Here is a 25,269-nt window from a genome sequence, read left to right as displayed (position 1 = left end):
AACATCTGAGAACAAAAGTATGGTGGCCTGGCATGGACAAAGCTGGAAAGATTTTGCAAATCATGTCATGGTTGTCAAATAGTGTCTCGCCCTGATGCTCCAGAACCACTGCAGCCTACACCATTGCCAGATGGACCATGGCAAGATCTAGCAGTGGATCTACTTGGACCATTGCCATCAAAACACTCAATCCTAGTTGTAGTGGATTATTACAGTAGGTATTATGAGTATGACATACTAACCTCCACCACCGCAACAAAAGTGATTAATAGTCTTGAGGATATATTTAGCCGACATGGACTTCCACTCACACTGAAGTCCGACAACGGACCTCAATTCAGATCAGATGAATTCAAGGATTTCTGTGTGGCAAACGGAATCAAACACCTGAAAACGACGCCTAAATGGGCACAAGCAAATGGCGAAGTTGAGCGCCAAAATGCTTCAATTATGAAACGCATCAGAATTGCACAGTCAGTAGGACTTGACTGGCAAAAAGAACTCAGGAAGTATGTCACAGTGTACAGAGGAATTGTGCATAATACCACCGGCAAAAGTCCAGCTGAGCTTCTGTTTAAAAGAAAGATGAGAGGCAAGCTACCTGATCTTACATCTGTGGATACTGATCTTGAAGTTCACGACTACGATGCGGAGAAAAAGGGGAAATATAAACTGTATGCGGATGAACATCGCAAGGCAGAATACTCAAATGTAGCAGTTGGAGACCGAGTTCTTCTGAGACAGGACAAGATTGACAAGTTTACCACTCCGTTTAATGCAACACCTCACACAGTGGTCAGAAAAGCTAGAAACCAAATAACGGTTGAATCACCTACTGGAGCCCAATATACTCGCAACACAACATTCGTAAAAAAATATGTAGAGAGAGATGCAGAAAACAAGCAGGGGAAAGAGGATTGTGATGAAGGTGCTATGAATGCAGAGCAACAGACAATGTCAGAGGACTCAGAGAGGCTTGCGCCTAATACTGTGTGTAACCAAAATGTGGCATATGCTAAGCCCCAGAGACAAAAGAAACTGCCTCAGAAATTTGCTGACTTTGTAATTGGTTAATTTTCTTAAACTGGTAAATGCAAATAATGCTATTTACATGTTCATGGTTTGAGAATTAGTAAGCAAGTCTAGAACAGGCTAAAAAAATGTTATATGTGAAAGTTTAAAAATGGTATGTTGTTTGTTTGCCAATATAGAGACAACAGTTTGTCTTAAAGTGTTAAGGTTAAAGTGTTATAAGTCTATATCCGACTTTAGGGGGGATGTCATGTACTGGAATGATGCTTTGTATCTTTAAGAAATGAAAGTGCAATGCATACTGGGAGCAGGATGTTAAATATGTGTAGTGTGCTGGAGAACACGAGTAAAGGTGATGTTCAGAATCCCGTTTGGTGTGTGTGACTTGGTTAATAAGATAAACTAAGTAAATAAAACAGATACACAACAAGTGGTAGTAGGAAAAACTGTGTTGCATTGGCCGGGAATCGAACCCGGGCCTCCCGCGTGGCAGGCGAGAATTCTACCACTGAACCACCAATGCTTAGGAATTAAAACCTCCACATATCTATTGTGGCGCTATTGCGCTATCAGCAATTCCCGTCTTTCATTCACAGAAATGACGAGCACCATAGATGCGTTATTTGCTTTGAGGATGTGGATGGAGAAGTATAGAGAAGGACAGAAGGAATTGCATTGTGTTTTTGTGGATTTAGAGAAAGCGTGCCGAGAGAGGGTGCCGAAAGAGGAGCTGTGGTACTGTATGAGGAAGTCAGGTGTGTCAGAGAAGTATGTGAGGGTGGTGCAGGACATGTATGAGGACAGTGTGACAGCAGTGAAGTGTGCAGTAGGAACGACAGACTGGTTCAGGGTGAGGGTTGGACTACATCAAGGATTGGCCCTCAGCCCTTTCCTGTTTGCAGTGGTGATGGACAGGTTGACGGACGAGGTCAGACTGGAGTCTCCCTGGACTATGATGTTTGCGGAGGATATTGTGATTTGTGGTGAGAGTAGTGAGCAGGTTGAGAAGAGCCTGGAGAGGTGGAGATATGCGCTGGAGAGAAGGGGAATGAAAGTCAGTAGGAGTAAGACAGAGTACATGTGTAAATGAGAGGGAGGGCAGTGGAGTGGTGCGGTTGCAAGGAGAAGAGGTGGAGAAGGTGGAGGAGTTCAGGTACCTGGGGTCAACAGTGCAAAGTAATGGAGAGTGTGTTAGAGAAGTAAAGAAAAGAGTGCAGGCAGGGTGGAGTGGGTGGAGAAGAGTGACAGGAGTGATTTGTGATAGTAGGGTATCTGCAAGAATGAAAGGGAAAGTTTATAGGACTGTGGTGAGACCTGCGATGTTGTATGAATTAGGGACAGTGGCATTGAGTAGAAGACAGGAGGTGGAGCTGGAGGTAGCGGAGCTAAAGATGTTAAGGTTTTCGTTGGAAGTGACGAGGATGGACAAGATTAGAAATGAGTTCATTAGAGGGACAGCGCATGTAGGATGTTTTGGTAACAAGGTGAGGGAGGCGAGATTGAGATGGTTTGGACATGTGCAGAGGAGAGATATGAATTATATTGGTAGAACAATGCTGAGGATGGAGCCACCAGGTAGGAGGAAAAGAGGAAGGCCAAGGAGGAGGTTCATGGATGTGGTGAGGGAAGACATGCAGGTAGTTGGTGTGAAAGAGGCAGATGTAGAGGACAGGGTGGTATGGAGACGGATGATCCGCTGTGGCGACCCCTAATGGGAGCAGCCGAAAGAAGAAGAAGAAGATTCACAGAAATGACAACGGGTCACATAAAGTGTTACAGAGTGACTCTGTAACACTGTATGTTACAGACTCTGTGACTCTGTAACATGTGTACAGTGTCACTCAAACCCGATCGTCAAAATCAAACAATTCATATGAATGAGGTCAATCAAGCAATTTCACTAAGCCATTGGTCTGTTCAGTAACCAACGGTTCGTTTGTTGTGATGTAAGGTGCTAATAGTTTGTGTAAGCTTTTTATTATTTTGTCTTATACTTTTGTTTTTTATTTATTTATTTGGAACCATGTTGGATGATTCCTGTTTCACTGTTTGGTGCATGCCCTGAGAAGGAAAAAAATTAAAGTAACCTCAAGAAACTTTCAAAATTTATACTAATTTTGCTGCCTACTTTGCACTTATCAAAACTGCCACACCACAAACCCAATAAATGTTTTATATTTTTGATTCTCCAAAGTAGGCAAGCTTTGGCTTTGACACTTTGCACACTCTTGGATTTTCTAAATCAGCCTCAGGTCGTCATCTGAGTACTTGTTGGCTGCTTTTTCATCACTTTTCAGTCTAACACGTTTAAATCCAGAAAACGTGGCGTCCATGTTTCCCAAAAAGAATTTACAATTTCGATTTGTCTGATCACAGAAATTTTTTTTCCTTTGATTTAATCAAATATGGCTTCTTCTTTGCATGATAGAACTTTAACTTGCATTTGTGAATGACATGGCTAACTGTATTCAAACAGTGGTTTCTGGTGGTGGTTCTGAGGCCGGCAGTGATTTCCAATACTTATTCAACCTTTTGTTGCCCCCTTCCTAACTTCTTTGAGACTTCTTTTTATGTCCTGTGTTCACTTTGGTGTTGAGGGACCTTTATTCAGTTCACTATGTGCTATAATGTATGTATGTAGTTGAAATAACTATAAAAAGTGTATTTAATTAGTAAAAAGTGGTAGTAGGAAAAACTGTGTTGCATTGGCCGGGAATCGAACCCGGGCCTCCCGCGTGGCAGGCGAGAATTCTACCACTGAACCACCAATGCTTGGAGTTAAAACCTCCACATATCTATTGTGGCGCTATTGCGCTATCAGCAATTCCGTCTTTCATTCACAGAAATGACAGCGGGTCACATAAAGTGTTATAAAGTGACTCTGTAATACTGTATGTTACAGACTCTGTAACTCTGTAACGTGTACAGTGTCACTCAGACCCGATCGTCAAAATCAAACAATTCATATTAATGAGGTCAATCAAGCAATTTCACTAAGCCATTGGTCTGTCCAGTAACCAACGGTTCGTTTGTTGTGATGTAAGGTGCTAATAGTTTGTGTAAGCTTTTTATTATTTTGTCTTATACTTTTGTTTTTATTTATTTATTTGGAACCATGTTGGATGATTCCTGTTTCACTGTTTGGTGCATGCCCTGAGAAGGAAAAAAAAATGAAAGTAACCTCAAGAAACTTTCGAAATTTCAACTAATTTTTCTGCCTACTTTGCACTTATAAAAACTGCCACACCACAAACCCAATAAATGTTTTATATTTTTGATTCTTCAAAGTAGGCAAGCTTTGGCTTTGACACTTTGCACACTCTTGGATTTTCTAAATCAGCCTCAGGTCGTCATCTGAGTACTTGTTGGCTGCTTTTTCATCACTTTTCAGTCTAACACGTTTAAATCCAGAAAACGTGGCGTCCATGTTTCCCAAAAATAATTTACAATTTCGTTTTGTCTGATCACAGAAAATAATTTTCCTTTGATTTAATCAAATATGGCTTCTTCTTTGCATGATAGAACTTTAACTTGCATTTGTGAATGAGATGGCTAAATGTATTCACAAACAGTGGTTTCTGGGGATGGTTCTGAGGACTGCAGTGATTTCCAATACTTATCCAACCTTTTGTTGCCCCCTTCCTAACTTCTTTGAGACTTCTTTCTATGTCCTGTGTTCACTTTGGTCTTGAGGGACCTTTATTCAGTTCACAATGTGCTATAATGTATGTATGCGGTTGAAATAACTATAAAAAGTGTATTTGATTAGTAAAAAGTAGTAGTAGGAAAAACTGTGTTGCATTGGCCGGGAATCGAACCCGGGCCTCCCGCGTGGCAGGCGAGAATTCTACCACTGAACCACCAATGCTTGGGTCTAAAACCTCCACATATCTATTGTGGCGCTATTGCGCTATCAGCAATTCCGTCTTTCATTCACAGAAATGACAGCGGGTAACATACAGTGTTACATACAGTGTTACATACACTGTATGTTACAGACTCTGTGACTCTATAACATACAATGTCACTCATACCCAGTCGTCAAAATCACACAATTTCACTTAAGCCATAGGTCTGTCCATACAATACCTCCAAGCCTATTATATGAAATATATTTTGTGTTGAAATCAGTGTCGATTTATAAATATTTCAAATAACTTTAACGATTTACTTCTTGAAAGGTCATGAGTTTAATTGCCAGCAACACCTGCGCCCTTGAGCAAGGCCCTTAACCTTCAAATGCTCAGTAGTATAAGATACTAAAATGTAAATTGCCCCGGATAAAAGCATCTGCCAAATGTCGTCCTATGACTAATTATAGCTATAATGTTCCTATTATAATTTTTTGTCACAAAACTCTTTGCTTAACCAACTCAGTTTATGTTAAAAGACTCTAATGTTACTCTTAGCACACCAATCTATTATTGGAATGATATTAATAAGTCAAACACTGATATCTATTCAAATGATCATGAGACCAAACCCTTCTTTTCAACTACTTAAAAATAAAATAGCACAAATATGAAACGGGTGTTGTGGTAAGATAAAGTCAAGAGTTTCCTTCATCATTTATTCCTCCCAAAATGTTCTGCTTGCTGTTGAATTGAAGCTGAACCGCATGTTGGTGTTAAGTAGATACCACCAAGCGCCAATCAAAACAAGTTCAAAACAGAGAGCGCTTGACCCTGAATGGTGAATTGCAAAATGTAGCTAATTAAAAATTATATTTGCCTTAAAATGTATTGAAGTTAAAGTCTTCCCAAATGGGAATACTTCAGTAAAATAGATACAAACAAAAGCTACTTAGGTACAGTTATGAATTACATTTACTTCATTACTGTCCACCACTGGTCCTCATTATTTGTTGTCAGTCAACACTGTTGTTTAACTGTCCAACCATTTCTGTCCACACAGGCTGCCCAGGTGCTTGTTCACTCTCTTGTCATTTCAAGACTCGACTACTGCAACTCTCTGCTGGCAGGTCTTCCCCTGAACGGTATTCGTCCACTGCAAATGATCCAAAACGCAGCTGCACAACTTGTGTTCAGTCTGCCCAAGTTCTCCCACACCACTCCACTGCTGCGCTTCCTTCACTGGTTTCCAGTAGTTTCAAATTCAAAACACTGATGCTTGCCTACAAGGCCAAAAATGGACCAGCACCATCTTACCTCAGTGACCTCATCACATCTCGCACTGCACCACGCTGTCTGAGATCCTCCAGCACTGCTCAACTGGTACCACCTTCTCTCAGGTAAGTATACTTCAAGGCTCTTCTCTGTTCTCGCATTGAGGTGGTGGAATGACCTTCCCCTAGATAGTCCCTGACTATGTTCAAGCGACAATTGAAGACCTACCTCTACCTGAAACTCCTAAATGATCACTTTCCCAGTTTGCTTTGTAGAATTTAAGAGTTATATTTATATTAAGTTTGTAATCTTGCAGACCAGTGTAGATTTCTTCATTGCTAGAGACTCAAAGCACTTTGTACATCGCTCTGGGTAAGGGCGTCTGCTAAATGGCGCAAATGTAAATGTTTGGTTACGTGAAGTGTCGTTTTATTCAACACATGCTGTTGTTCAGTACCAATGCACACCCTTATGACCTATCCAGGTTGAGTAATCAACAGTGCATGGTGGTGTAAATATACAGTGTGTGGTAACAAGTTTCAGCTTTAAGTTGAAGGTATTTACATCAAATTAGATTGAACACTAAACATTGCACTATTGGGCCTACCTCATAGAGGACATTATTATGGAGGGTTTTCATCTCCAAGGAAAAGATTCTTCTGTTGTCTATTACAACAGTTTTTCATGCTCATTTGGTGTAAACAGCTGCTTTTCTGTTATTAAGATTGCATTGAATATTTGTGTTGGCCATCACTCATAGGTTTTTGTCTAAACTTTGAGCTTCTATTCATTATGATTATTATTAACATTTCAACCCCTATATACTGTGGTAGACCGCTAAATCAACTAATCTGCACCAATTGTGTTAAGATGTTCGCTGGAATTAAGTTTTGCCTGCAGGGTAATATAGCAATTAAGCCACTCTATGACTATGGACAATTAACTGACTGTATTAGATGGCATTTGATTAAGAATCTCAATTTCAATCTGATTGAAAAAAAAAAAAAAGAGTCACAAAGTTGAATTTGCATGAGCTGTAAAAATATCAATTCTGGCATTTAATAACTTTACAGCTGTCATCTTATGATAAATGTTAGTTACTACAAAAACACTTATTTATACAAACATGTAGTCTAAAATTCTTGGTGGCCCAGTTATAATAGTTCTTTCAAGTACACAACATACGAAATTTGTTGACATGTTATAAAGTTCCAGAAACTGGTCCATTATTACTTCATGCTTGACGAGGAAATGACAAAAAAAAAAAAAAAACAACTTTCCACTGATAATCCTGGTTTTACTCATCCCAGCTACATTTTTAAGAAAATTAGGAACAAAGTGGGCAAGTTGGTTTTTTTTTAGATCATTACCCGGTCTATAAAAAAAAGGACACTTTAAATACTTTCCCCTTAAGGACGTAGATCTCCTGCACATACCGGTAATAGTCACAAGATGGAGGAAAGGACATGAAAAAACTAAACTGATGACATACTGTGTAGAATAAAACACTGGAAAAAGACTACAGTAATACAGTTGTGGAGAGAAGACATTTAAGATAACCCTCCCTCCATTCCCCTACACACAAGTGGAGTCCCAACAGTTTCTGCTTGTAGAAATGTTTTGGCAATACTAGCTGGCCAGGTGGCACAGCGCTACGAGACGTGGCACAGGGGTCAGAGTCCATTTAACATGCTTGCTTTCTCAGCATGTTTCATCTAGATGAGATGCTAACGGTTGTTCTTCATGGCGTCCTTGGCAGCCAGAATGAGCGGCGTCAGACTGGACAGAGGCTTTGCCAACTTCAGGAAAGGATGCTAGTGGATGGAATGGAGAAAATAAAGTTGAGTCATTTGGTCAATAGTCAAGCAACCATGTGCACAGATAGAAAACCAGCACAAATTACTGTTATGAGTGACAAAACACTAAACAAAAGCTTCTGATAAAGTGAAACACTAAACTCACCTTGAATATTAAGTTGAATTAAGTTAAATGACCTTTTTAAAAACAAATACACTACATGGCCAAATTATATCACTCAACCATTACACCCATAAGTGGGTCCTATTCAAAGTTGAAAGCACACAATTGTCTAGGACAGAGATGTTCAAAGTAGGGCCTGTGAGACAAAGTTGGCCTGTGGTGACCTATGATTTAGAAAAAACAGGGGGGGGGGATCCCTCACAGAGATCTTCGTTATTAATAACACTTATCATAGATGACTGATATTACAAGCATATGGCTGTATTGGGCCTGAATAACTGTATTAAATACTGAACTGTTTTGTACTGTAGACAGGATTGTTTCATTATACTGCAAGTTTCACTGAACTAAAAAACTGAAAATAAAACTACATTAGTTAATCAGATGACATTAATAAAAAATTTGATTCTAAATATAATAATCATAAATAAGGGGAATTATAGCAACCTATAGTCTAATATAATACAGTTTGGTAAAATGCAATATTTACTTTCTACCCATGGTTCTCCATCAAGTTTGATTTTTGGCCCTTCCTAGGCAAAAGTTTGTTCACTTTTTTCGTCTAGGATGCCTTTGTTTCCTATATAAAAACATCCCTTACTCTAGAAATGGTTAAGGTAAACCAAACATGTTCCATCATCACTCTGACACTGTACAACCTGACATACACAAGTTCCTAGTCTGCAAAGTTTGGAGAGGAGAAAAAAAAAATCAAACTGCCTGCACGGAACCTTATCCTCACTCCCATGGACATATTTGGGTTGAATTAAAAGGTCGACTGTGCCCCTATATCTGAATCCCGTCACAGACGTCAGACCTCAACCTGAAAAATGCTATTTTGGCTGAAAGGGTAAATTCCCATGGCCACAATCCAAAAACTGGTGGAAAGCCATCCAAAAAGAGAGGCTATTAAAGCAGCAAAGTTGGAATAAATCTGAAATGTTGAAAGATTTATGATCAAACTCTTGATGTCACCCAAATGAGGATGGGTTCCCCTTTTGAGTCTGGTTCCTCTCAAGGTTTCTTCCTCATTACATCTAAGGGAGTTTTTCCTTGCCACAGTTGCCATGGCTGCTCATCAGGGATAAATGCACATTATTCACCTTAACTGTTGATTTCTGTAAAGCTGCTTTGAGACAATGTCTGTTGTGAAAAGTGCTATACAAATAAACTTGACTTGACTTGAAATGAGATGTTCAAAAAGAACTTATAGGTGAGGTGTCCACAACTTTTGGTCTTAAAATTTATTTTTCATGTCAGATTGTTGCAAAGCTCAAGGAGGAGGAACAAAACAAAAAAACACAACACTGCAGAGTTCTCCCATTCATGCCTGCACAAAAGTGAGCCACTTACTGTAACATTAGATACAAAAGAACATCACTGGTCAAAAGAACAGGTGGTCAAAGGTAAATCTGATTAAATCTGAAAGCTGCACCGATATCTTTTAAGATAAAAGCGGATTGCTTGATGCAAAGCAATTATGCCGCTGATCTGAGAGCAGCATGTACCTGTAGCACTGCATGAATTGCAGTTATGAGGCAGTTTATACATTACAATACCTGGTACATTACTAAAACTCATTCAGGGAAATTAAGGTCATATACACTTTTCATCTAAGCAAACAAAAGTTGGTAGAGGGACTTTAACTCTCAGTAAAAACTCTAGAAATCCGACACCTGAACGTTTACCTGTAAAAGGTCTTTACTGCTGCCTCTTTTTTCTACATCCATTTCCAGGCAGCGAGCTAAGAAATCCCGAAAGATGGGCGACAGTTTCTCGGGACTCTGCAACTCTGGTGTTCCATTAGTAGCAATAAGATAAAGTGCCTGCGAAAAGCAAGAAATGTAGTATATGTAATGAATATACTGTAAAGCAGGTTTGGATAAGGGGCTTGGAACAAGAGATGTTTTTTTTAATAATTGGCTTCTGTAAAGCCCTGTGTCTAAGAGAGATGTGAAACAAGACTCAGGGTATAAAGCGATTGACGCACCCTCAGTGGATTTTCATTAAGGTATGGTGGCTCTCCTTCAACCATCTCAATAGCCATGATGCCAAGAGACCAGATGTCCACTTTGGGGCCATAAGCTTTGCGGGTAACAACTTCAGGGGCCATCCAGTATGGTGTGCCCACCATTGTGCTCCTCTTGCTCTGCTCAGGTGTGATCTGGGCACAGAAACCAAAGTCCGCTGCAATATGCACAAGGAAAGGAAGGGAGGGTTGGGGAAAGAAAAGTGATTAATACCAGGAAAAGTGCTTACTTGTGGTACAAGCATATACAAATTCAATTTTTTTTTCAGCTAAATTAGTATAATATTATTGAAAGAAAATCACCATCCACCGATTATATGCTCCTCACAGAAAAATGGTAAGGATGATAAAACGCTCTTGCTCTTTCACTTTTATCAGCTAACAGGATTTGATTGTTATCATGTTGGTGTGAGCTCATCAAAAATCTTTCTCCTCTCATGCGCCATTGTAATGCTGCTGGTTACTGAGCAACTCCAGAGCAACAAGGAGGGATTTGGACAGTAATTAATATAAAAAGTCTGTTACAATGGCTTAGGACTGCGATTTCCATGACCAGGTCTTTATTTAAAAACCCATTTAAGAAATTTACGAGGATGGGTTCCATTTGGAGTTTGGTTCCACTCAAGGTTTCTTCCTCTCCGGGAGTTTTTCCTTCACCACATTCACTAGTAGTTTGCTCATAAACTTATAGGCACTAAATATTTTTAATTCATATAACCTATTTATCTCTGTAAAGTGTCTTTGGCACAGTATTCATGGTTAAAAATGCTACAAAAAAAAACCTGATTTGAATTGACTTTACCCCAGTCATCATAGCAGCACAGACCCTCCCATAGGATTTTCAATTTACACCTCGAATGTGATAAGCACATCAAATATTTCGATATAAACCCATTTAAATGTGTTTCATTGTAGAAGTTTGTTTTCCCATATGAGGGGTTTCCAAGTAGGGCTCCCCTGTGTGGTTTGACATACTCAGTTTAACAGAGCCGTCCATTCCCAGGAGAACGTTGTCACTCTTGATGTCTCGATGGATGACCTGGTTGGCGTGGAGGAATTCTAGTGCTTGTAAACACTGCAAAATAAAACCAAGTGGTTTATTTAAATGTAATTACACAAAGCCTGGTTACAAACAGCTTTACACTAATACACTTTTCAGAATTGTTCTTTTTCTTCTTCTTCCCGTTAGGAGACACAGCGGATCATCCGTATCCTACATCTGCCTCTTTCAAACCAACTACCTGCATGTCTTCCCTCACCACAACCTTATCCTTGGTCTTCCTCTTTTCCTCCTTCCTGGTGGCTCCATCCTCAGCATTCTTCTACCGATATACCCCATGTCCCTCCTCTACACATGTCCAAACCATCTCAATCTTGCTTCCCTCGCCTTGTCTCCAATGAAAATCTCAACATCTTCAGCTCTGCTACCTCCAGCTCCACCCCCTGTTTTTTACTCAATGCCACTGTCTCTAAACCATACATCTCAGGTCTCACCACAGTCCTGTAAACTTTCCCTTTCACTCTCGCAGATACTCTTCTATCACAAATCACTCCTGCTATCACTCCTCTCCACCCACTCCACCCTGCCTGCACTCTTTTCTTCACTTCTCTAACACACTATTACTTTGCACTGTTGACCCCATGTACCTGAATTCCTCCACCTTCTCCACCTCTTCTCCCTGCAACCACACTATTCTACTGTCCTCCTTTTTATTTACACACATGTACTCTGTCTTACACTTACTGAAGTTCATTCCCCTTTTCTCCAGCACATACCTCCACCTCTCCAGGCTCTTCTCAACCTGCTCACTACTCTCACCACAAATGGCAAGATCATCCGCAAACATCATGGTCCACCATTTAAGAGCATTTGATGAACCACACATATACATACATACATAGAGAGATAGAGAGAGAGAGAGAGAGAGAGAGAAAGAGAAAGAGAGGGGGAAAAAAAGACTAAACACTGCAGATCTGGTTGAAAATCTGCAGAAAGGAGAATTTTTTACACCTCTCTGCAAACAGCAGCGATCTGAGCTTCATCCATACAGGTTTCTGTCACTACGTCTGTCAGTGAGCCACCAGCCAGGTACTCCATCACCACGAAGAGCTCTTCCCCAACTAGGAAACTTCACAACACAGACAATTCACATGGTCACATCATGGGGTAACAGTCCTCAGTATGTATTCATCACTATACTGATTTTATATAGAAAAACAAAACAAAATAAAAATAAACATGCAAGAAAGCCTTAAGTGTGGCTGCAAAACAAATACCTGTCTAAGAAGTTCACAATGTTAGGGTTCTTCAGTTCCTTCATAACAAGAATTTCATTGATAATTAACTCCTTCTTGGGTTGCTTTTGTAGGTTAATCTGCTTGATAGCCACCTAAGAAAGGCAAAGAAATAAGATTCAGTGACAATTTATTTCATAGCAGAATCAGACATGCATTGGAATATTATCAACATAAAACATAGTTTACACTCTACAATCAATTTATTAGACAAAATCAGTTTGATGTCTAAAGACTCTATTTTGGCACTGTATATATGAGACTAACTTGACAAACAATTCAATATGGCAAAATTGTGGACACAGGCATGTTCTTCCGATCTCTGCATAGGCTTTCTCTAGGTTCTCCAGTTTTCTCACACATCCCAAAATCATGTAGGTCAATGGTAAGTTGTCTATGGTACGCTGCCCCTAGGTCTAAAGGAGTATCAGAATGTGTGTGTGTGGTGGGCTTTGCCTTTACCCTGATCAGTATAAAGCAGTTACTAGAAAAGTAAATTCCAATGTCCGACCTAAAAGACATGTCCTAGGGGACATCATGATATCAAAATCGACCAGCATTTAATTGCTAATCACTTACATAGCTCACACTGTGTCCTAAACCTATAAGCTGGTCTGTTTCTGGTAATAAGGTGGTATCTGTAGGATATAAGTGAAGGTCTGTCTGAAATCTGAGCCTTGATGTTAACTAATAGCTCCGGAATAACGAGTGGATAAGGTAATCGCACTTCTGTAGCTTCAGAGCAATACATGCACCGCATATAGATTGGCTGAGGACATATGAAATAAGTGGGACATATGAAATAAGTCTGCCACACCGTTTCTTTGATTAACTGTTCTTAAATAAATAGAAAATATATTTTACCTCCTGTCCAGTAGCAACATCAATAGCCGTGAACACTGTCCCCGAAGCTCTGTGAAAGAAAAGAAAAAAAAGGGTTCATGTCCACTTTATCCAACACATGATCTTATTAGCACTGAGGTCTAACAACAAAGCCCACCCCTGTCCAATCTTCTCGTATCGTGTGTACTTCTTTTTAGGATCTCCAATACTGACTATGGTTCCTGCGCACAACAAAACAGACAAATAGAGTCTTGAAACAGCAACAATCGGCTGAGAATCAAGGGTTGTGTGACAATTCTCAAAAGTGTGAGGTGCACATATTTGTGTGACGACATACTCAATTTGTCCATAATTTCCTCGTCAGACATCTTGCCCTTCTTGGGTCTCTGTTTGTCTGCAGCTTTCGATGCAACATCCCCATCTGTAGTGACCAGTGCAGGGATGGGATCAAGAACTGACCGAGTGTTCGCCTGAAGGGTAAAAAAAAAAAAAAAGGGTAAAAAAAAAAAAAAAAATATATATATATATATTATATATATATATATATATATATATATATATATATAACAAAGTATGAATACTCTCCCCACCTACTTAACCTTCTGGACCATCCCTGCACTATAATGTCACTTCCTGTCACGGGTGAAATGTCTATGCTTGGTTATCTAGTTGGGTCTAGTTGAGTTATGTGTAATTTCAAGTCAAAGACTAATACAACTATAATATCATAGACACGTGCCATGTGCTTCTTTAAGAAAGTGGACAAAACACTGTAACAAACAACGTTTATTAGTCAACATCTTGTTTCAGTCCAGCCCTACTTGTACTACGTGTACTTGTAGGTTAATTGTGCATTGCTGGTTTACTCAAAACCGGAAACAAATTCCTTGAATGCTCAGGAATACTTGGAAAATAAAGCTGAATCTGATTCTGTCCATATCAAGAAACACAATCAGTGAATGCTGCACACACTTACGTTTATACATTTCACAGATCTCTACCTCGTTCTTATTTGTCCCTAACCACAATCTGTATAAAGACTTTGAAGGTGCAATAGCTTAATATGATTTGAACTATTTTAGCAGATCTTTAGCAGATTTTTAATACTTTATAATATTTTATTTTGAAGTAGCATAAGGACTGACCTCTTTCTCACTCACTCTCTCGCTCTAATGTACACATACCACATGGTAGTATCAGTGTCATGACCTGAAATCCCTAATTATTAAATGTGAACATTTAAAAGATGCTAATTAATGTCATGAGCGAAGTGCATTAAAGTAATCCTAGCAGTGGATTGCATTTATGCTGTGAATTAAATTTATTACCAATCCATCTAACCATGGCTCACTAAATATCACCAGGCTTTTCTTTAACTGGTAGCTTAATGATAATGGTAAAGGGATGCTGTGTCAAGGCTGACCCTTCGCTCTGACCCCAGCTTCCAGACAAGAATTCCACTGTGCTGTAGTGTATATGTGATGAGTGAAAGCGAGTTTCTCGGTTTTTCCTACCCCCTTGGTGTGTTCTGGCCGCGGTGCAACAACAGGTGGAGGTGCCTCCTCGTCATCATCTTCATCGTCATCAACATTCTTGATGTTCGGTGACTGCTGCTCTGTGCCCTTTTTAACAGGCTTTGTGTTTCAAGACAAAAGATTAAATCAACACAGAACCCTTTAGAAGTTAAAAAAAGAAAAAGAAAAACACAGAGATCCCGGAGTCAACTTACCGAATGATCAGCTGAAGGAAATCCATCCTTCTCTAAACAAACATACAACAGAGAAAGAAAACAGGCAGAACTACGCCATTACGTGCCGTCAAAGAGCAACACGGTAAGATTTATAACAATTTTTTAATATATTTTCGTTTACATAATAGTCTGTCATGTACCCAAGAGTCTTCCTGATATCAATTCTGTGAGATCCTGGTTATGCTTAAAATAATTTTGCACAAAAATCCCCCAAAAGGTTTTATACTTGCATAGCCTAATTATGTTTGTAATCCGTGTAAGAGGTGCAGAGCTCACCAGAAGAGAAGCTGAGGTACTTCTGCCTGCCTGTGTTTCCTGTGGAGTCGTAGAACTTGAGGACATCTAGCACAGCTTGAGGGTTTTTCTTCTGTTCGGACTTGGTGATGTTGGAGGTCTGCAGTAGCCGTGCCCACTGTTCTGGCATTCCCTGACGAAGCAAAAAGGAGTACGTTAAACTTTGAGGATAAAATATATATAATAAATGTAAAAGGAATAATTAATAAAAAAGAATACAAATAATACAAGTAATTAATAAATAATAAAATATATATACAATTTATGAGCAATGACTTGGCTGGCATTCACATGCAATCCTGTTTATTTCCAGATGAAATGAATAGTTGTGCATATTAATAATTTTTGATTATTGTCACCTCACTGAATGAAGAACTGTTCATTTTGGTGTTTTTTTGTTTTTGTTTTTTTTTTTTTTAGAAAAAACTACTTCAGAATCTGAAAAGACCAGGAATAATCATAACTATTGGAATTTTAATATTAAAAATATGAGAAAATTATGAACACACATTTCCTCACTCCTCCTTGTAAAATATGCAGACAATCACAGCACTATAATGTCACTTTCTGTCATGGGCCAATGTGTACTGTTCTCTGTGCTTAGTCATCCAGTTGTTTGTGTTATCGTGGTTGCATTCGTCTTTGTCTTGAAATATCATACCCATGTGCAATATCTTCCGACTGAACAAACACTGCACCTCTATTGGCTCACAAGACAGCAGCTTGTAAACTGATAGGTTACCTGGGTAACTTATTATGGCAAGTGGAATAACACTTTTTTGAACTACAATATTTTTTATGTAAAATAATGACAATATCTCAATTAAAAGTCACAGCTTGTCATTTTTGAGTCTGATGATTACATTCATTCGAACTCTTTCTTCTACCTTTTTCCAGTTTTCTGTTATAATACAGAAATCTCTTACGCTCATCAAGCCTGCATTTATTCGATCGAAAATACAGAACAAAACAATAATATTGTCATTACATTTCTAAAAAACTTTCTTTCGGCTTCTCCCATTAGGGGTCGCCACAGCGGATCATCCGCATGTTTGATTTGGCACATGTTTTTACGCTGGATGCCCTTCCTAACACAACCCTCCCCATTTATCCGGGCTTGGAACCGGCACTAAGAGTGGCTGGGGTTGGTTCCCTGACCGGGGCTTGAACCTGGGCCGCAGCGGTGGGAGCACTGCATCCTTACCAATAGACCACCAGGGACCCATTTCTAATGAATTCTAATGAATTCCTGGTAAGTTTCCAACATGGAATATATTTTCAAAATTCCCCAGATAAAGTTCCCATGGAATTTTTCCGCTACCGCATGAACTCCCAGTTGAGGAGTTGCTCTCTCACAACACACATTCTACTGATCCATGTGTCCAGACAATTCCAGTTTAGTCTCCTCCAAATGCACTGCTGCATATTAAAAGCAGGTTTTATCTGACCGTTGTTTAAGAGCGAGGTGCAGAAAGGTTTATGACCATAAAGCCTCATGAGTATTCCACTCTTCCAGTTCTCTAGTGGCACAGGAGAAGAAAGTCCAACATATCAGGAGATTACGAGATCGATGACATTAGCCAACTGTGAGTGTCCGAGAGCTCAGGTAGCAAGCTCCTCCCGGTGTGTTACACAACATGAGCAGCAGTCATTGAGAAGACACGGTTGACCAGCTTCATGTGTTTCTAGGGCAGAACGCTTGCCCTGGTTGTTAGCAGTCAGATATCGCTAGGTGGTAGATGGGAATTGAGAAATGACTCAATTAAGGAAGAAAGAAGGTAATTCTACAAACCTGCAGCAGATTTCCAGAGCACTTCTTTTTATATAGCAGGGTTGCTAACACTTTTTACATTTAAACCTTTACTTTATTTGCGAGTTTTGAAATTATTAAGAACATGGATAGTTAAGTGCATGGATAGGATCGGTGTTAAATTTTGCCAATCTGGTCATTCTTTTCCAAAAAGCCCAAAGTGTGTTTTACAATACAGATTTTCGGTAAATAAATAAATAAATAAATAAATAATAATAATAATAAATATATGATGGGACTAAAAATGACATGCCCCTCATGTAACCATAAAGGTTGTACATGGCAGGTGAAGTACATGTTTGCAGCTATATAGTTCTAATATATTCTAGGTAGACCCTCATAGAAAGGAAACCAGATGTTCAACAAATAAAACAAAAGTTTTTCTTCTCACCGTGAACTCCCCAGTCACTGCATCAAAGCCTACATGGATGGTGTGCTCGAAACCTGAGGGAGAAGAGATTTCCGGCCGCTCCCTATCCCTGTCTTTCCGTCTTCCACCTAAGAGACAATTAGAATATAAAACTTGGATCAACTATCTAATTTTTTTTTAAATAAAATTTAAAATAATAAAAAAGGGCTCAGAAAGTCCCTTCAACTTGGCATTTATATATATATTTCTCCCACCCACACACCTTTCTCAGCCCCTGAGAAGATGGAGATGATTTTGCTGCGAGGTTTCCTCTCTTCGGGCACGGACGGTAAGGGCTTGGAGCTGTGATTGGCCAGCAGCGTGTAGTCTTTCCCGTCACCACTGAAGATCGTGCTACTCATCCTCACAGGTGGGGCCGGTGGCTTGTCCTCAGGGTCCACGTTATCACACATGGTTCAGGAGGAAAAGGGATGAAAACAGAGAGGAAAAGGAAAAAAAAGGGGGGGTGTAGACCAAATCAGAGTGTGGGAGGGAGAAATGAAGGAACAGATAAGAACCAAAAGAATTGGAACTGAAGAAGGTGAGGGTGAGGAAAAGAAGATACACACACAAAGTGGTGAGACATGCCCGTGCAACACTTGTGTAACTTAAAGTAGAGGTCGACCAATATGCGTTTTTCTGACAATATTTAGAAATCAGGGCAGACGATGGCCAATATGTGATGCAGACTTTTTGGCCGATTGCCTTTTTTTTCTTTCCTTGAACAACACAAGCTTCTCTAATCAGTGCACTTGTTAGCAGGGTTTGGTTGACAGTTTTTTCCGCACTGTCAGCTATGTCGAATCAGCGGCAAAGAAAGGGAACTCTGATTGGCTATTTAGCTTAGCGAATGAGAACACGAGGAAAAAAAGGGTGGGGAACAAGCTTGTTGTCATTCCAACTTAGAAGACATGATTGAAAAAAAGCAAATCCATTATTAATCATCACAGCAGGTGTAAAGACTGCTTTTTTTTTTTTTAGATATGTTTATATGTTTTAGCTCTTCCCGTTTGTTTGGACATCGAATACACACTACTGCCACCTGCTGGCATTGGAAAGTTACGTTCCCTTACAAAGGTGCGTCTGCCTGATAATCACTGATGCCGATTAATTGAAAAATGCCAAAAACCGGCCGATCACTCGGTCGACCTCTAACTTAAGGCATATCACAAATAAAGAGACGAGAAGACTCAAATCTTCGAATGCGCATCCAGACCCGTCAAAATACAACGTCTAAACATTTTCTAACCAACATGCAGAAGAACGTTCATTGTTATTGTCATTGCTAATAAAAAAAAACTAACAAGTTCAGCAAGAACGTTACTAATTAAACACCAATTGAAAAAAATTGACAAAGTGTAGACTCCAGGGTTGTGATGTGAAAGAATCAGGTGTGATTTCAGTCAAAAGAAAGTCAGACAGCTCCATGGAAGTGTCCAAAATTGTAATACTCGTTGCGTACCACCTAGATAGTGCCTCTCTTTTTATCAGTTACCTCATCCGCCACCATTATCTTAACTTTTCGGGACTTTACACTTTAACGGCATAATGGTGGAAATACCCATCCATCTTAATTTTTTTTATCAAAAAATTAACGTTTGTTTAGCATGGTCCAGGCCTTGACCTGTCCATGACCTCCAATATGAAGTCATTGCAATTGCTAAATAAACTAATGCTTTTACACTTCAATCATTTACTGTGGATATACTAATTATAATAAATCACTTGCTTTGGATATAATGATTAGAAAAAATTAAGTAAAAGTAATAATATTAAAAAATAAAGTAAACTAGCTGAAACCTAGTGGCCACTATTTCGCAAAATAAATAAATAAAAATAACTTTTCTGAGATTATCAATACAGTGGTTCCTCGACATACGAGTGCCCTAACATACGAGTTTTTTGAGATACGAGCGGTCACTCGGTCGATTTTTGCTTTGATACGCGAGCAAAAAATTGAGATTCGAGCTGGAGCCGCCGCTGCTAGATGGCGATTCGAAGCCAGAAAGCGAAGATTGTGATGAAAATTAAGATAAGCAAAAAAGAAAAAGTTAAAATTCTAAAGTTTAGGGATGCGTAGTGTACAGGAGTTATAGTAAAAACAAATTTTCCCTCCGCCTCCGCTTATCGCCTCTTCCCCCCCCTACACACACACACACACACACACACACACACACACACACCCCACCCGCGTTTTCGTTAGCTCAAGTCGTCTCATCTCCAACGAAAATACACTGAATAAAACCTTATTATATCTTTACATTCTCTTTTATTATGTTTTTATACAATATTTGTCATTTATAAATACATTTTTCCTATTCAAAAACACGTAACAAAAACAACTGGGGTGGCATTTTGGGGGCTGGAATGGATTAATGACATTTCAATTAATTTCAATGGGGAAATTTGCTTTGGAATACGAGCAATTTGACATACGAGCAAGATTACAGAACGAATTAAACTCGTATGTCGAGGTACCACTGCACTAAAGATAATTTTTACTGATATAATTTTTTAGGCACTGTAATTTATAGAAAAAGCACTGATCTCACACAGAATCAGCCATCAAGCCGACATGGGCAATAAAAATAGAAAATGGTATGTCGGCTTGCTGTAACAGAGGCTGGATTTACATGTGGAAAATTTTTGGACCTGGGAATATTTCCTCAGAGAGACATCCAAGGCTTTGAAGTACGCATCGTTATATCCTGGGTACAAATGTGTAAAAAGCAACCTAATTTTTCAGAGGTTACACACACAAAAACATGTCAAAGTCAAAAGGAATTAAACGACGAGAGAGGCCATTTTAAAGGAGAAAAATAGTTAATTTTCTGTACTGTGCAGGATCCCTTCAAGAGCAAGCTGATGACCGCCAGAACAGTTTCAAGTGTGACTGTCCCGAAGGAACAAACAAACAATTCACACATTAGCGCTTCATTAAACTACACCATTTTCACATGATCAGGGTTTATATAGTTTTTGTCACCGTGCTGATGTTTCATTCGTGACTAGGGGCGCACATTTTTTTCCTGCTGCTGGGTGACCCTGAACCCTTTTGTTGCCCCATCCAAAATGTATTTCTTATTCTTGTGGCCATTAAATTCTAAATGACCTTATTTTATATATATATATATATATATATATATATATATATATATATATATATATATATATATATATATATATATATATATATATACACACACACACACACACACACACACACACACACACACACACACACACATACATACACACACTTTTTTTTTGTGTGTGTTTACAAGCTTTAGTCTTAGGGCATGTGATGGTTCCCCAAACCACCCACCCCAGATTTGAGCTGTTCCTATAGAAACAATAATGTACAAGAACAAGTCTGTTATGCTGTGAAGTTGCATAAAAAAATAAATTAAAAAATAAATAAATAAATAGAGTCAGGTGAGGAAAAAATGCAACTATAAATGGATTAAAAAATAAACAAATTATATATTTTTATATATCACAAAAACCAGTGTCAGTGTTTAATGTTTTATTGATGTAACAATTCAGTGACGGGCAGTGAGGTCAAGGGCGGCTGAACACTGAACAGACAGAGACAGATTTACACACATCTGAACCCCGAAGAGATTCAATTCTCAACATCTTGTTTTGATTAGCCAATGTTACTTTGTTTGTTGCTTCTCCAAGCGCACAGCCTATTGAAGCCATGTTTTGTCTGCCGGTTTTCGGTCTATGAATAGCTTTGATTTCATTATCGTTTGCCGGAAAGATGTCGCTTAAACCAAAGAAGAACCTGTTAAATTTTCGAGTTTTTTTCTATAGTGCTTTTCACAATGGACATTGTCTCAAAGCAGCTTTATAGAGCTTAAATATTAAAGTGAATTATGTGTATTTATCCCTGATGAGCAGCCTGGGGTGACTGTGGCAAGGAAAAACTCTTTAGATGAATGAGGAAGAAACCGTGAGAGAATCCGGACTCAAAAAGGGGAACCAGTCATCATTTGGGTGATATCAAGAGTGTGATTATAAATCTTAAAACAATACAAAACACTGGAGAATGAGAACCAACATGAGCACTGGAGTGAGATGATGAGTAATGTCCTTTCTACAGTCTTATACACTCAGTTGACGTTCTGGAACCAGGAGCTACTGAGCAACTCATAAAACAGCTCATCATAGATCCAACACCAACTCCTCCATGCCAGAACCTTTAAACATTTAGATCCAATGTCCAAACTCTACATGAAGTGGAATCCAAATGGCGCTTTAACGTCTCTAAAATTTTCAAATGATTCTTGTTTCCAATACAATTCAGACATTCCCTCATTCAACACAAATGAAAATAAACATCACAGTGTTAAGCTTTGCACAACGATGTCTTACCGTATTTTTCGGACTAGAAGCCGCTACTTTTTTCCCACGTTTTGAACCCCGCAGCTTAAACAACGAAGCGGCTAATTTATGGATTTATCCTGGGTTTTTCCCGGTTTTACAAACTTCAAGCCAAAAAACTGAACCCCATAACATTAGACCAATGAAATTTCCGAACGGAAACGAAAAAAACGCACCTCACCTGTGTTCTGATCTGCACGGCATCGGGAGAAAAACTTTCACCGGTGTTGATTTTTAAACGCACGACGATGCCAAAAGATAAACTCCAGAGAGAAATACAGTAGTTGTGAATAGAAGGAGGAAGACAGTAAACAATGACTTTCTTGGTCGGCTACTGTTTAGATACAAGCCGTTGTAACGCGTTGAGTCTGGGTGAAGGGAGAGCTCGCTAACTCCAGTTGCAAATGAAATCATATAGGCACAGACAGGTTTCCAAAACTCGTGCTTTTTTATTTTTCTTGGCAACAGCGTTACGGGTTAGTCAAAGACACTTAGAAATGAGCATCAGAAAATAATGAGCACATAATCCTCAGTCTCGCACGCACACACACGCAGTAATACCGGAAGAATGCAGCGACGTGCTGTTCCTAAAATACTGCTCTTAAAGGAGCCACAACATATTTCACCCGTTACACTGTGTAACAGACACTGTCTTTCGTTAAAGCCTGTGTAAAGTTCATTAGTTTCAGTGTAGTTTGTGTGCTTATACACAAGGTGCAGCTTATTTATGTTAAAAATACAAATATTTGTCAAATTCAAGCTTATACAAGGGTGCGCTTTATAGTCCGGAAATTACGGTATTTTGTTGCAGAAGTTGTAACTGTAGTGTATATATTTGTTATTTTCTTTCTGCCAATTTTGTGCACACTGTCTAACAGTAGAAGGAATGTGAGAGCCATCAGTACTTAGGATCTTGCACGCCCTGATCATTGAGGCAAGGGTTAATGCCTTTTTTTATTATAGAGAGCAACAAAATATCTTTTACATATGTGAAATAAGTTCCCTAGACAATGGAAGGTGATGACATGTATATTCAATTCAATTCGGTTTTACGTGTATAACGTTTTGAACGATGCACATTGTCCGAAAGCAGGTTATTCACAGGTTATGAAATGTAAATGTATAAGTTTAGTGCCTATAAGTTTATCCATAATTAATTTAATACAAGTGTCTAAGAGTTAAAGAAGCTGAACCTGGGGAAATCTCTGCACCAGCATCTCAGCAAACTGAGCCTCAAACAGGAGAAGATAGAGTTGTGAAATAAACTCCTGTCTCAGTATAGTGGTGTGTTTTATGAACACACCACTATACTTTTCAAAATATTCTGATTTTGTGGTGGACATGTGCATGAGGGAACTCTTGCTTTAACATTTGAGTTTATCCCTAATGAGCGAGTCAGTGACAACAGCGACAAGGAAAAACTATTCGACATCGTATGAGGGAGAAACCCTGAGAGGATCCAGACTCTAAAGGGAAAAAAAATCCTCATATACCATTCTCAGATGGTACCGAACGTCTGTTCATTGGTATATTGGTGATATTCACGCGTGTAGTCACAGGGACGGTGACTCTGTGATTTTGACAGAAAAATAGTAAAAACAGATGGAATATATAACACAGATCACATGCCTGGTGCAACTGATTTTATACACTGATCAGGCATAACATTATCGGGGTAAATCCAGGGCAGGGGGGACCTCTGATTGGCAAATGACGTCACAGTTTCGACTTCTTAAGACGGATGGTCTGCATATGACGTCACCTCTCCCCCTCTCCGCGCATGCGCTGTGCACTTTCCCCTGAAGAGTTGGCAAGTCTGCTGAAACTCGGCTAATGTGAACCCTACACTATGATCGGATTAGATTTGAGGAGGTGTTTCCTAAACGAGGCTAATTCGGAATGGGGCCTGGGGCAGTAAATAAGAGCTGATAATAAAATGCTGCATTATTGAGATTAAGTGATAAGCTAGCTGACTAGTTAGCCTGTTATCTTAACCTGATGAAGTTAAATCATACTGGGAGGAAAAATCAATCTGATCGTTTACATAAACCGGATTTGGAAAGAGATTTAAATTAGGTGTTAGTTCATGAAGTTAGCAGCTCACCTGTGCAGCTCCACTCTGCAAACTTCCACGAAACTTGGCTAGTAGGCAATCCAGACCTCCTGCAGCTTTCCAGTTTTCTCTCCACGAGAAAAAAAAACACGTGTTTCTGAACTCTTCCTAGGCACCAAAAATACAAATAAAGCGATTTCTTTTATCTAACTTTTTACCAGCTAACTAGCAACTGATCACTCTTTGTATTCGGCACAAAAACAGACCCTGAGACTTTTCTGCCCGAGTCTCGACTCCTACCTGCCCCTGCCCCAAATCTTCCCCTTCCATCCAGACACACTGGACATCATTTCTCCCACCCGTTTTAAGACTTCTTTGTCCGGATTAGCGAAGATACAAAGACTATAATTTATTAACCAATCGTTGAGCAGGTCCTCTCATTAAATCAGCCAATCAGAACCTCTAAGAGGCGGGCCTTGTCCGAATATGAGTGCAAAATAAAAATATGGAGTCTTTTCCGGTATTTGGGAATTCCGGGCAAATTTAAAGACCCCAGAGACAAACATGAATCTGAGACAGGTTGTTAATGAAAAGGAATAATAATGATAATATAAAATAATCCGAGACTGGTTGTTGATAAAGAAATATAAATAAAATATAATAATGCATATTATAATACAATAAATACAAGTATAAATGATCCGAATCAGAAAGACCTGATTCTGAAAACTTGTGCTACGCATTATTCTCCGGCAGCAGAATTAGAGGAGCTGAACCTTGGGAAATGTGCAAGGCCTAAAAAATCAGTCTCAGGCTACTGAAGGTTTGTGCCAACCAGCTTTGTGTGGGATCCTCCAAACTGGCCTCTGCAAACTGCGCCTCCAACAGGAGAATATACTAAAGCAGTGAAAATACATCCTGCCGGGTTCCCGGTCCAACGGAGACAACTAGGTTCTCCCATGTTATAAAGGTCTTGGAGAGATGAGTGCTGCTCCATCTCAAACCTTTGGGAAGCTGTGGTATGGACCCACCATAACAGTTTGCTTACAATTCACAGATAGCCTTCAATACCTTCAAAGATTTTCTGGTGTTTCTGTGAAGGACATGTGCATCAGGAATGAGAGTACAGGAACCTGATCAAGAACTTTGTGGAGTGGTGTGTCCTTCTCAACATGGCCAAGACCATTAAGATGGTCCATTCATCCATCTATCCATCCATCCATCCATCCATCCATTCATCCATTAAATTTAGGTTACTG

General features: G+C 39.3%; 1 protein-coding gene and 3 non-coding genes across 5 annotated transcripts; all 4 read right to left on the bottom strand.

Annotated features, from left to right (window-relative positions):
* Window positions 1-1,484: 1,484 nt before the first annotated feature.
* Window positions 1,485-1,555, bottom strand: trnag-gcc. Its single transcript has one exon. It is a non-coding gene; the product is annotated as a tRNA-Gly (tRNA).
* Window positions 1,556-3,733: 2,178 nt separating this feature from the next.
* Window positions 3,734-3,804, bottom strand: trnag-gcc. The gene has a single exon. It is a non-coding gene; the product is annotated as a tRNA-Gly (tRNA).
* Window positions 3,805-4,829: 1,025 nt separating this feature from the next.
* trnag-gcc lies at window positions 4,830-4,900 on the bottom strand. The gene has a single exon. It is a non-coding gene; the product is annotated as a tRNA-Gly (tRNA).
* Window positions 4,901-7,177: 2,277 nt separating this feature from the next.
* Window positions 7,178-24,359, bottom strand: pak2b (p21 protein (Cdc42/Rac)-activated kinase 2b). Of its 2 annotated transcripts, none has more exons than XM_046858009.1 (15): window positions 24,062-24,359; window positions 17,792-18,100; window positions 17,551-17,657; window positions 15,332-15,482; window positions 15,035-15,066; window positions 14,820-14,939; window positions 13,643-13,775; window positions 13,463-13,526; window positions 13,327-13,375; window positions 12,445-12,557; window positions 12,179-12,296; window positions 11,143-11,242; window positions 10,129-10,325; window positions 9,827-9,964; window positions 7,178-7,972 (listed from the first exon to the last, which is right to left on the bottom strand). In XM_046858009.1, the coding sequence occupies exons 2-15, from the start codon at window positions 17,979-17,981 to the stop codon at window positions 7,886-7,888; spliced, it is 1,599 nt and encodes a 532-aa protein (XP_046713965.1). In that variant the 5' UTR covers window positions 17,982-18,100; window positions 24,062-24,359; the 3' UTR covers window positions 7,178-7,885. The 2 variants fall into 2 exon arrangements, with proteins under 2 accessions (XP_046713965.1, XP_046713966.1); XM_046858010.1 differs by having other exon boundaries at window positions 17,792-17,957.
* Between the last annotated feature and the right edge of the window lie 910 nt (window positions 24,360-25,269).

The sequence above is a fragment of the Silurus meridionalis genome, chromosome 9 (assembly GCF_014805685.1).
Source record: "Silurus meridionalis isolate SWU-2019-XX chromosome 9, ASM1480568v1, whole genome shotgun sequence".
Classification (NCBI taxonomy): Eukaryota; Metazoa; Chordata; class Actinopteri; order Siluriformes; family Siluridae; genus Silurus; species Silurus meridionalis.
This window is presented reverse-complemented; position numbering and strand designations above follow the sequence as displayed.

Bases quoted from the DNA above. Each gene is read 5' to 3' on its own strand.
- pak2b (XM_046858009.1), bottom strand. From the start codon at position 17,981: ATGTGTGATAACGTGGACCCTGAGGACAAGCCACCGGCCCCACCTGTG. The intron at 15,483-17,550 runs GTGAGAAGAAAA...TTGCTTCGTCAG, and splicing joins CAGTGACTGGGGAGTTCACG to GGAATGCCAGAACAGTGGGC. The intron at 10,326-11,142 runs GTATGTCAAACC...TGCATATTGCAG, and splicing joins GGACGGCTCTGTTAAACTGA to CGGACTTTGGTTTCTGTGCC.